Source organism: Macaca thibetana, chromosome 4 (genome assembly GCF_024542745.1).
Source record: "Macaca thibetana thibetana isolate TM-01 chromosome 4, ASM2454274v1, whole genome shotgun sequence".
Lineage (NCBI taxonomy): Eukaryota > Metazoa > Chordata > Mammalia > Primates > Cercopithecidae > Macaca > Macaca thibetana.
Window position 1 is genome coordinate 108,908,023 of NC_065581.1, and position 12,730 is coordinate 108,920,752.

General features: G+C 43.4%; 1 protein-coding gene across 4 annotated transcripts in view; it reads right to left on the reverse strand.

The window, feature by feature from the left end:
* The window catches only part of TIAM2 (TIAM Rac1 associated GEF 2), a 273,384-nt gene that overhangs the window by 64,134 nt on the left and 196,520 nt on the right, over positions 1 to 12,730 (reverse strand). For all 4 annotated transcript variants that reach the window (XM_050786779.1, XM_050786780.1, XM_050786782.1 and 1 more), the window contains one exon: positions 11,645 to 11,908. In XM_050786779.1, coding sequence (XP_050642736.1) covers positions 11,645 to 11,908 — 264 coding nt within the window. The remainder of the gene's footprint in view (positions 1 to 11,644; positions 11,909 to 12,730) is intronic.

Consider the following 12,730-nt stretch of genomic DNA (forward strand, 5'->3'; position numbering starts at 1 on the left):
ACGAGAACAGCATGGGGGAACCTGCCCCCATAATTCAATTACCTCTACCTGGTCCCTCCCATGACACGTGGGGATTAAAGGAACTATCATTCAAGATGAGATTTGGGTGGGGACACAGCCAAACCATGTCAATGTTGAAATGTTTAAAGTGGAAGACCTGGGGTTTTCTTCTTTTTCATACTCTGAGTCCTGTTGTTCCTATATCCTCTACTCATTTGTTCAAATGTTCAAGCAAATATTTGTTGAATGACTCTACTTATGTGCCCAGTGATTTATTGGTGTCAAATATAAGACAGAGTCCCTGTAAAAAAAAAAAAGGAGGACAGGGTATCACCTGCTACCTATGTGCTCTGAGGGAGGGAAGGGCACGGACTGCCTGCCACGCTGTGCCACCCACCTCTCAGCCCATTGCTGCCTGGCCACCATTCATCATCTCTTAGGGGACTAGCAGCAGCTGCAATGCGCTTCCCTGGCTGGCACTGGGGCTGCCTGTTTTTCTAACCTACGAATCTGACCCACCATACCCTGATCATCTTTTCCCTGTGGATCTTTACATCCAGGCTTCTCACAGCTCCCTGGACCCTTTGTCACCTGGCCCCCTCACCTGTCTCACCCTACCTTCTCCTCGTCTCCATTTGCACCTGCGTCTCCAACCGTCAGAGTTACTCACACACCTCCCCAGAGCTAGACAGCCCCGGCCTCCTCCCAGCTTCTCTGCACCTGGAATGCTCTATGCCCCCTCATCGACCTTCTCATTCTCTAGGGGTTAACACGGGTGAGACCCTCCCTGGAGAGTGGCCCTGATTAACCTGGAACACGAGTTTTCTGCTCCTCTGTGTTGCTGCTCTGTATGTATCGGAACAGCCCTTCTCCAGGTGTGGTCTGTAGAGGGGTCACCGAGACCCTTCCAAGGAGTCCACAAGTTGAAAATTATTTTCTGAAAAATGTCAAGTGGCATTTGCCTTTTCCTCTCTGAGGACATGTGCACTGATGGTGCAAAGCATCTGCTGCTGTCTCAGCACAAATAAGACAAGAACACCAAACTGCGCTCAGCACCATCACGCTCTTCATTGCCACACTCTTAAATTTAAAAACGCGCCAGTTTCACTTAAGAATGTCCTCAGTGGAGCAGCAAAAATTGGTAATTGTCCTAAATCTCCACCCTTGGAAGGAAGCACACTTACAACTCGCCAGCTGCATACCCAAGCACAATCGTAGCATTGAGGAAAAACATACGTACAACTGTGTTGGGAGCTGAACTAACTGCTTTTTTTCAAGAACCACAATTTTTACTTGGAAAATAAAGGTGAGAAAAAAACATTTTCTTTAAAAGGAACAAAAGGAGCCTGACAGTATTGGTAGATATAATCCAAACTGTCCAACAAAAATCAGAATCTTGGAAAATTTGTGTCTGACACCATGAGCTTCCCAATACTTCTCCAATGAGATCTGAGTGTGAAATTTTTTTTTGAGACAAGGTCTCGCTCTGTCACCCAGGCTGAGTGCAGTGGCACAATCATAGCTCCCTGAAGACTCAACCTCCTAGGCTCAAGCAATCCTCCCACCTCAGCCTCCCGAGTAGCCGGGACTACAGGCACAAGCCACCATGCCCAGCTAATTTTTTATTTTTTGTAGAGATAGGATATCACTACATTGCCCAGGCTGGTCTCAACCTCCTGGCCTCAAGCCATCCTCCTGCCTCTGCCTCCCAAAAGTCCTGGGATTACTGGTGTGAGCCACTATGACTGGTCTGAAAGTGATTTTTAATACTGTGAAATGAAATGTCCACATTTGGAAGATCTACATAACTTAGTGATCCCACATTTCCAAATAAACAAGACATGTTATGAAATCATGCATGAGTAAAAGATCTATTCCAAGTGTAAGACAGGCCAATGAATTTTAATGACACCAAATAAGAAAACTCCACCAATAATGCCTCAGGTTCCACATTGCAACTAACCTTGAAGAAATGGCCACTTGTTGAGTTTTGGGGCACTATGAAAGAATATCCACAGTTGTCTGAAAGGAGTATCAAAATACTCCTCCCTTTTCCAACTACATTTATCTGTATAAGAATGAATTTTCTTTAAATAACTTCCACCAAAGCAATACACTGCAACAGACTGAATGCAGACGCTGATATGAGAATCTAGCTTTCTTCTATTAAGATGCACATTAAAGAAATTTGCAAAAATGTAAAATAAGGCTACTCTTCTCACTAAGGTTTTTTTTTTTTTTTTTTTTTTTTTTGGTTTGAGGAGACATTTCATTAAAAGTATGTTTATTGTGTTTACATAAAAATGGATCCACTATTGTTATGTTAAAATAAATAAACATTTTGGACATTTCTCAGTTTACATTTCTAATACAGTCAGTATCAATAGATATAGATGTAGGCCCGCATAACTAAAGCTCTTTGGGGCCCTCAATAATTTGTAACAGTAAAGGGTCCAGAAAGAGACCGACATGTCCGAGAACCGTAAAACTAATGACAATGGTGGATTATGACTGCTGTCTGTACACACGTCTGCCTCCAGATCATAGCACCCCGAATACCACAACTGTGGTTTTTTTTCATGTTTGTATTTCTGCCATCAAACATGGTGCTTGACACGTAAACTCAGTTTATTACCTTACAGTTCTGAAATCTGAAGACTAAGGCCACAGGGCTGTGTTCTATCTGTAGGCTCTAAGGGAGGACTCTTTCCATCCCTTTTCCAAATTCTAGAGGCTGCCTGCTTTCCTTGGCTCGTGGCTGCCACCTCTCTCCCTCCCTCATCACATTTACTTCTCTGATTCTGACCCTCCTCCCTCCAGTAAGGACCCCTGTGATTACACTGGGCCTCCCACCTAATCCATGAAAATCCATCCCCCATCTCAAGATAATTAACTTAATCACACCTTCAAAGTATTTTGAAATTTAAAATCTCTTTTGCCATATTCACAGGTTCTGGGGATTCGAATGTGGACATGTTTGGGATGGGCCATTATTCTGTCCAACACAGCCATGTACTAAGGCAATGGAGTAAAAACAAGGCAGAAAAATACCCCAGTATTTTCCCCAATTTTTTTTTGTTGTTGTTCTTGTTTTTTATGAGACAGAGTCTTGCTCTGTCATCCAGGCTGGAATGCAGTGGCACAATCTTGGCTCACTACAACCTCCACCTCCTGGGTTCAAGCGATTCTCCTGCCTCAGCCTCCCGAGTGATAGCCTGAACTACAGGTGTGTGCCACCACACCCAGCTAATTTTTGTATTTTTAATAAAGACAGGGTTTCACCATGTTGCGCAGGCTGGTCTTTGAACTCCTGAGCTCAAATGATTGGCCTGACTCAGCCTCCCAAAGTCCTGGGATTACAGGCGTGAGCCACCGCGCCCAGCCAATTTTCCTCAATATTTAGAATTCTCCAGGCCAGGATGAGAAAGAAACTAAGAACAATGATGACCTCTGGAAGAGACACTGCACGGCTAAGAAGAGGGTAGGAGGAATGTATCTACATATTCAACAAACACTTACATGGCCTTTACTATGTGCCAGGCAGTATCTAGTGCTTTCCAAATATTAGTCTGTTGCTCCCACAAAAATCCTAGACCATTTTATAGTTGCAAAAACTAAGCTTTCAGGTTGAGTGACTTGCCCAAGGTCACACAACTAGTGAGTAGGAGAGGCTGGAGCCAGAACCTGAACTAGGTCATCAGATGGTGTCCATGCTCTTCACCACTGCCCGATGTAGCTTGGGGGACTTAGCTGTCACTGTTTACCCTTCTACACTGCTGGCATTTCGTACCATGCACATGTATTACCATCTGAAAAAGTGAAGATAGTGTCACAATACAGTTATCTCTAAACATGAGAGTAGGAAGATAATTATCACACTTGGTCCTTCCCAATGATCTCACTTCCTTCATAGGCAGGAATAAAGTGAGAAATATAATTCACTTTCAAGCCCCTTACAAAAGAAGGGGAAAAAAATAGAAACACAAACAAGCACCATTTGGCAGCCAGTACTCATAACACCGACAGGAAAGTGAGATCTTTTTTTTTTTTCCTTATGTAACAGGCTGTAAAGTTTCCTCTTCTCAGCAGCCAATGGTTTCATAGAACTACTGCTTCAGAGAGAGTTGGCTCCCTCTACCTTCATAGGAGACCTGCCTGGCACCCCAAACTCTCAAATGTCTATCAAAAGTGGCAGAGCCAACACATATTTCACACAGTGTGCTTCAGAGAACTTCTGTAAATTTTTATCTGAAAGATGTATTTATATTTAATGTTCAGAGAGAAAAGCCAAGACTGATTTTTACTCAAAATGCTGGGAACGTTTATTTAACAGTTCTCTTCCTGACCCTCATACTGCCTGGTCCTCTTTGTCATGGGCTGTCCCCTCCCCACCAGCTGCCCCTGTCACAGGCCAGCAGGGTGTTATTCCATCTACCTCACCCCTAAAGGGGACCAGTGAGGACCACACTTTAGTGGAGATGGCTTCCCAATGCTGAGGAAGACTTAGGTTTTACAGAGAACATACAGGTGTTCCTTTATTCACTCTTTACTCTAAAACATTTGAGTATTTATTTTATAAGGGACTTATGATCATTCAACACAATACTCTAAGATCCAAAAGAATGAAGCCAGAGTGGTGGGATGAGAGAGGTGACAGGCAGGGGCAAGCTTTTCAAGTCACACACACTCCAGTGGCCATCAAATGAGCAGACAAGTTCTCCATATTTTATAGAAGGCAGGGGGAAGTAGTAATACAATACTCGTTAGTTAGTTAATTAGCTAGTTGGTTTTTCAGATGCATGCAATGATATGTTATAAATTCCTGGAATTCAGTGTTTTCTACAATCTGGCCCAATAGACTTTCCAACCTTTCTTCCCGTGACCTCTACATGCAGCCTCTGTCTTCCAGCTTGCTTGCTCTATGTGAGATGCCCTTCACTCCACCGCCACCACACACCTCCAGGTCCACGGCCTGTCCATCCGCAGTGCTGAGATCAAGCACAAACCCTTTCAGAAACTGTCCTCTGACGCTGATAATGAGAGCCCTGTGCCTTGCTTCTGAGTGCCTTTGCTCTTGTAAAACAGAAAAATTAGTGGGAATCCCACCTCTGACCTCTAATTCTCTTCATTGCAAATGTTTGTTTTCTTTGGAGCCAGGAATTATTTACAAGTGTTTTCCAATTCAACTATGAGCTTCTTGAGAGTATGAAATAATGTGTAATTCACCTTTATGTACCCTCGACATTTCACAAAAGGTTATCTGTTAAATGTACAAGTGAATAAATAAATGACTGAGAATACGAAAAAGAGAATCAAACAAAACTAAGTTTTATAAGGAAATTGGTATCCCAGGATCTTAATTTTTTTCACCACTAAGAGAAAGCCACACGCTCACTTCCACACTGATGGAAATGAAACCGATCTTTAGCACAGACACAACAAACTCGTAATTCTGAGACAGAAGTTCTGTGTCCTGGTAAAGCCAGTATTTCCCAATCAGATTGTTTTCTGATTTTAAAAAAAAATGTACCACTCATCTTTAGGAACACTAATATGTTTTTACATCTGGAAATCTGGGGTGTCAGCCAGCCAGACTCAGTAATAGCAGTTTTACACACAAACAGAGCATTCTCTGAGCTAAATGCTGTTAGTCATCCTAAACAGGCTACGGAAGCCAAAATGCCCTCACTCTCATAAACAGGAAATAAGTGGGTTTGCCACATCAGAGTTGGCTCTATAATTCTTTTCCCTGGTGAGAAGCTATATAATGGACACATACATTCCCAAGAGCAATTCATTCCAAAGAGCAAATTTACATCTAAGTGGCTTCTGGTAGCTTGAGACTCTACACTACTCACGGCAATTTAAAAAAAGAATGATTCAAAGGGGGCGTGGAGGCTAAAAAAGAACCTCAGGCTGCAATTACCTTCATCATCTGGTAAGCATGTGTTGGATTTATATCGTCTAAATGGAAGGAAAACATAGGTCTTTTCTATTTTGTCCCCTACTAAATATACCTCCAATCCTAACAAGGTAGGATTAATGGCTGTTTATAGATGGAGAGTTCATTAATGCGACAAGTTCAGTGTTTACATAAAGACTTTGTTCAGAAACTCTATGCCCAATGAGACTTTCTTAAAAGCTGCTGGAATGTTTCAAAAGATGGCAAACACTAGAAAAGGGATTTTCATACATAAATCACAAATACGGCATTAACAGGGTCCCAGTATAAACAGGTCTGGCCCGTCCAATCCCTTCAATGGTCACCTTGTTGGCTCTAAAATAACACTGGCCTCTTTGGGGAATTCCAGTGGTAAAATTAATTCTCTCTATAAAGTTTTTACAGACGATATTTCCGCTCAAGTCAAATACAGCCTATGGACATTTCCTCTCTCCACCGTGAATAACTAGAACAGAAATGTAAGCCCTTCAAGGCAAAATCAAACGGTCATTCATTTCTTAAGAAGCAGAGGAACTTCATACTGAACCCTCATCAATTCTCCATATATTCCTGTCTCTTCTGCTCCTCACAGAGCATCATAGGCATAGTGGAGCGAAGCTGGAAGATCTTTGCTTCCTAGTGTAAGTGATTTGCCAAATGGAACATGGTGTCTTCCAAGCATGGACTGAGCAACAAATGAGGTGAGCTAAGAGTCAACTGCCTGCATGCTGAGCACACGTGGAAAGACAATGGTGGAGGTTTGGGACACACGATTCCTAAGAACACACATGCGCAACAGCGATCATGTACTGGGAACTTTACGCATATTATCTCATTCCATCCTCAAAACCTCAGCATACAGGAAACAGTAAGTCCTACTGCTCCATTTCAGGCCACCTCTTTTAGACTAATGGCCAATGGGCAGCAGGAGTGCTCACACCAGCCCCAGGGCTGCTCTCCAGGCGATGCAGGCTAGAGAGGCTGGCTCTCCAGGGCTGCTTTCCACACCTGCCCAGGTTAAAAATGGGGCTTGCGGCTGGGCGCGGAGGCTCACACATGTAATCCCAGCACTTTGGGAGGTCAAGGCGGGCAGATCGCCTGAGGTCGGGAGTTCGAGACCAGCCTGACCAACATGGAGAACCCTCATCTCTACTAAAAATAAAAAATTAGCCAGGCATGGTGGCGCATGACTGTAATCCCAGCTACTCGGGAGGTTGAGGCAGGAGAATCTCTTGAACCAGGAGGTGGAGGTTGAGGTGACCTGAGACCGCACCATTGCACTCCAGCCTGGGCAACAAGAGCAAAACTCCATCTCAAAAAAAAAAAAAAAAAAAAAAAAGCCGGGGGAGCCGGGGGGGAAGATGGCTTGCACTGCCCCAAGCCTCCTGCAGGAGGTGCATCGACAGCAAAACCCTGGAGTCTACATTTTCATTAAGCTCAGCAGGTTGAGTCCTGGGCACTAGGAAGTTTGAGACCCATTTTCCTAAACATTATTCATATCAATGAATGTCAAATACTGCAAGGCTTCTTTTTTTTTTTTTTTTTTTTTTTTTTTTTTTTTTTTTTTGAGATGGAGTCTCGCTCTGTCGCCCAGGCTGGAGTGCAGTGGCGCGATCTCGGCTCACTGCAAGCTCCGCCTCCCGGGTTCACGCCATTCTCCTGCCTCAGCCTCCCGAGTAGCTGGGACTACAGGCGCCCACAACCGCGCCCGGCTAATTTTCTGTATTTTTAGTAGAGACGGGGTTTCACCGTGGTCTCGATCTCCTGACCTTGTGATCCGCCCGCCTCGGCCTCCCAAAGTGCTGGGATTACAGGCGTGAGCCACCGCGCCCGGCAAGGATGCTTCTTTTGTAGAAAAGCAGAACCTTAACAGCAACCCACAAGCAACCCCCTAGTTTCCTGGGACCTGCCACTGTGACTAACACCTCTTTCAGTCAAAGACTGATTAGATACAGAGATATAGACAGAGACAGGGTTTCCCTCCCCCACTTGAAACTGATCAAGTGACAAAGGTTAACCAACATAAACTTCAGGACATGACTGAAAGCCCTGAACTCTTGTTCCCAGGGCACCCCCGCCCCCCAACATTTTAAGCGCTCGACAGGGGGCTATAAATATTCCATTTGGATGGTCAACATAAGCCCAAACAAGTGCTTAAGGCTTTCCTTTTCATCTACCTTCTGATATTCTTATAATTTCTATTTTTTAAAAAACAGGTCTTCTTTCCCAGAGAGCCAGCCATTTGGTTTTTATAGTAAGGAAAAGATTGGCTTCTCTGGAAAAGCAAACAGAACTTTCCTTCTTTTCAAGTACATGATTGCCTTCTAGCAATGCCAAGGGAACGTGAACTTTAGGGAAAGGCAGGCTCTCAAATGGCTGGCCACCGCTAAGTTATACTTCAAAGTTGTATTAAAAACTGTTTGTCAAAGTCATTTAAATTTTTGATTTCTGTAAATTTTAACTTTTTTAGTTAAAAAATGGGATTACTGTTTTCTAATTCATTGCAAAAGCAAATCAAGGTAATTTTTAATAAAACAGGAAGCTGCAAAGGAGAGGGAGGAGGAGGAGAAGCACATTTTCAGAATTCCTGCCAAGTAAAACACTGGGCTGAACATGCCACAGACAGGAACTCCCCCAAACTCACAGGGTCCACAGGAGCAGGGGGAGAAACATTATCCTCTGGATGAGAAAAGTGAGGCTCAGCATCTTCATTCAGGCTCCCCAAAAAGCAGAGTCTGAGCCAAGGATTTGGGTACAGAAGTTTATTTGGAAGGTAACCCTGAGATTCCCAAAGGAGGGGGTAGGAAGAGTGTGGCAGGAAGGGCAGGAAGCCCATGGGAGGTGTGAAAGTGAGGATGCTGTGGGCAGCTGGGGCTCATTCCAGAGCCCATCTGCAGAGCTGTGTGGACTGCACCTCAGGACCGTTTCCACCAGGGTAAAGAGGCTGGGGTAGTATCCACCAAAGCCCAGAACTCCCTGGGTGAGTCAAAAAACCCATACAGGGCAGCCCAGGACCCGAACCCACGTCTGACTCAAAACCTGTATGCTTGTTACCATGCCACCTCTCAGAGTTTCCACAAACATAGGCTTCTCTTGCCATTCAGATGTTGCATATGAATGAGAGACCTGGTCTTTTTTCACTTTTACCTTTTAATTCACCCACCTACCCTTATTTTCTTGTCCCCTCAACCTTCAAAATGGAAGACTTCCTTCCGAGATGTTTGCCCACAGGCATTTAACTTCCTTCACAAGCAACGTAACTATCTCAAAAAGAAAAAGAAAAGTCTATGTTTGTGGTGTCTGGGGAAGGAGTCTGCTGGGGCTGTTTTTTCCAGCACAAGCAGCATCACTATGGAACAGCCACCTGGAGCTTAGGAGAGGGGAGGAATGGTAAAGCTCAGGGCAGAGGCGGGCGGGGCGCTGCCTGGGAGACTGTCACATGCAGAGAGCACAGTCTTGCCAGGACACCAGGAAAGGGTTAGTGGCTCCCACTAGGCTGGCAGTGGAAGAACCTGCAAGGTTCCATCAGGAGGCATGATGTGGACAAGCACCGTGCCTGCCTGGCTAACTAAGCTCTTTGTCCACACAGACATAGGGTATAAAGGATTAGACAGTCCGAATGGCTGCCTAAGATGAGTAATAGAATAGCGGTTTAACAGATCCAGGACTGCCTCTTTATTCTGTTTCCCTAGCAAAATAAATAAATAAATAAATAAAAGTGGCTTAACTCACCTGCTTGATCCTTACTATTTTTTAAAAAAATTAAAAAGTAAAGAAAAACAGCCAGGCGCGGTTGCTTACACCTGTAATCCCAGCACTTTGGGAGGCTGAGGGGGGTAGATCGCTTCAGGTCAGGAGTTCAAGACCAGCCTGGCCAACATGGTGAAACCCCATCTCTACTAAAAATACAAAAATTATCCAGGCGTGGTGGCGTATTCCTGTAGTCCCAGCTACCTCGGAGGCTGAGGCAAGGGAATCGCTTGAAACCGGGAGGTGGAGGTGGCAGTGAGCCAAGATTGTGCCACTGCACTCCAGCTTGGGTGACAGAGAAGAAAGATTCTGTCTCCAAAAAAAAAAAAAAAAAAAAAAAAAAAAGGTAAATTTGCCCCTTTCTCTGCTTTCTATAGGAATTCATTCCCACAAGTACCAAAAGTATTATAGCCTCTGTGGTAATTTCTTATTATGATAAAATACATAGAGACATAACACAGGTAGTGAATGTATCCCTCAAGAGTAATGAATCCAACAAATGGACACATGCATGTATTATATGGAATACTCAGGCCCATAACAGCAGCCTAGGGTAGCTGAATGATGGCCCTAATATACCCAAGTAATTAATAAGTTCCATCATAATTTTTGTTTTATGACATTCACTTTTATATGCCAATAGTCCATTTAATGGCATTTTAAATTAGAGGAAGGCCCCAAGAGAGGAGGAGAAAGCACGAGATACCTTATTGAGTCACAAATCTTACCATCTGATTTTTTAATTCCAAAAATGACCTAATAAACTTCCTTTATAATTAAATCAATCCTAACAACTTCTCTTTGGTGCTTTTCATTCATTTTTAGTAATCATGCAGAGATTTCAATTGGAAATCCATTATCATCGTAATTAAGTATAAAAATTGCTCTGTGCTCTCCCAGGAAAAAGACCCCACACTTGGTCTCCTGTGGAGCTTGACCCGGGCTCTCCAGAGGTACAAAGCAAAACTACCGGTTTTCAGTACCCTAATTTACTTGACTGCAGTGCATGAAATACACATGAATGATACACTCAAAACTTCAGACCTTCAAATGATTTCCTCATATGGAAGTCTTACCGTGAGAAAAATATGCTGGCACACAGTTTTTCATTTTTAGGCCTTCACAAAGTTTTAAAATTCATGACCTACATTAAAAGTTTGCTATTTACTGGCCAGGCACGGTGGCTCACGCCTGTAATCCCAGCACTCTGGGAGACCGAGGCGGGTGGATCACCTGAGGTCAGGAGTTTGAGACCAGTCTGGGAAACATGGTGAAGCCCCACCTCTACTAAAAATACAAAAATTAGCCAGGCATGGTGGTACACGCCTGTGATCTCAGCTACTCAGGAGGTTGAGGCACGAGAATCTCTTGAACCCAGGAGACAGAGGTTGCAGTGAGCCGAGATCAAGCCACTGCACTCCAGTCTGGGCGACAGAGTGACACTCTGTCTCAAAAAAATAAAAATAAAAATAAATTTTAAAAAAGAAAGTTTGCTGTTTATTAAGAAAGTAGTACTTCACAAAAGATATAACTGAACTGAAATGCACAGGCTGTTTAAGAGCCCAACAGATTACTGCAAAATGGCTATGCCTCAGATTCAACCAAATAAGAAAAATCTTTCCACTATGGCATTTATGCAGGATTTCATCTGCCTTCAGTCACAGAGCCACTACAAGACTAAACATTATGGGTGATTTTTAATGAGTCCATGATGTTTTAAAAATGTTATTTTGTGCAAAAATAATTATTTTCTATTTTCTTGAAAGCGCTATAATTACTAAAATGCATGAAATTTTGATAAAATCTACTCCAGTTGGCATCTGTGTTCTTCTAATAAATTAGAAAACATTCTTTGAACAGCTTAAATAATCTGAGTTTGCAAGCAAAATTACAGCCTAAAAATATTGGCTGTTGATACCAGCAGTTAAGAAGAAAGTCAGAACAAAGCCTTACCATTGGCTGTATTCTTTTTAAAGTTATCCAGGAATTCCTCCAGCAGTTGAGACTGGTTAGGAGGGGGTAGCAGACTCTTCTGGTCCCTGGAGAACAGGTCACTGTCTGACCAGGATGTACACAGGGTGGCTTTTGTGTCCGGAGGCCGGGCAATCAGAGTGAGTCCGACGCTCTTCTCAGAAAATAGAGCCTCCATCTGCTTGAGGTCAAGATCAGACACAGCTTCCCCATTTAAGGTCATGATCTCATTGCCCTTTCTCAGCCCTGAGAAAAAGGAAGGAGAAACAGAAAAAAAGAGAGAGGGATTACTGTGAGAAATATTTTAAGATGAAAGAAGGCTGCAAACTCAAACCGTGTACTCCTAGGGGCTGTTTTGTTTGTCGCTTTCTTCAAAGAAAGTGCCAGCCGGGCACAGTGGCAGGTGCCTGTAGTCCCAGCTAGTCAGGAGGCAGAGGTGGGAAGATCACTTGAGCCCAGGAGTTTGAGGCCAGCCTGGGGTGATATAGCAAGACTCCGTCTTTTAAATAAGAAAAACAGAAAAGAATTAAAAGGCCAAAATGTATAGTATTTAGATGCCACTAATAGCAAAACAAATGTTAGCTCTCTCACAGCTACTATTAGAAGAAACAGTTTGAAAGAGAAACAACTTGAGAACCACTCATTCATTGCTTTTTCTAATATTTTTCTAGTGTTCTCATGTTAACTGTTCCATCAGTGTCTGCCTGTCTGTCTCACACTCTCTTCCTCCTTCCCTCTGTCTATATATATGTATACACTTTCTGTCTTTTAAACACACACACATGCTCTCTCTATATATAGGCATATGCATTTTCTTTCTTTTCTCTCTCTCTTTCTCGTTTTTTTTTTTTTTTTTTTTTTTTTTTTTTTGAGACGGAATCTCACTCTGTCGCCCAGGCTGGAGTGCAGTGGTGCAATCTCGGCTCACTGCAAGCTCCGCCTCCCGGGTTCACGCCATTCTCCTGCCTCAGCCTCCCGAGTAGCTGAGACTACAGGCACCCACCACCACTCCTGGCTATGTTTTTGTATTTTTAGTAGAGACAGAGTTTCACTGTGTTAGCCAGGATG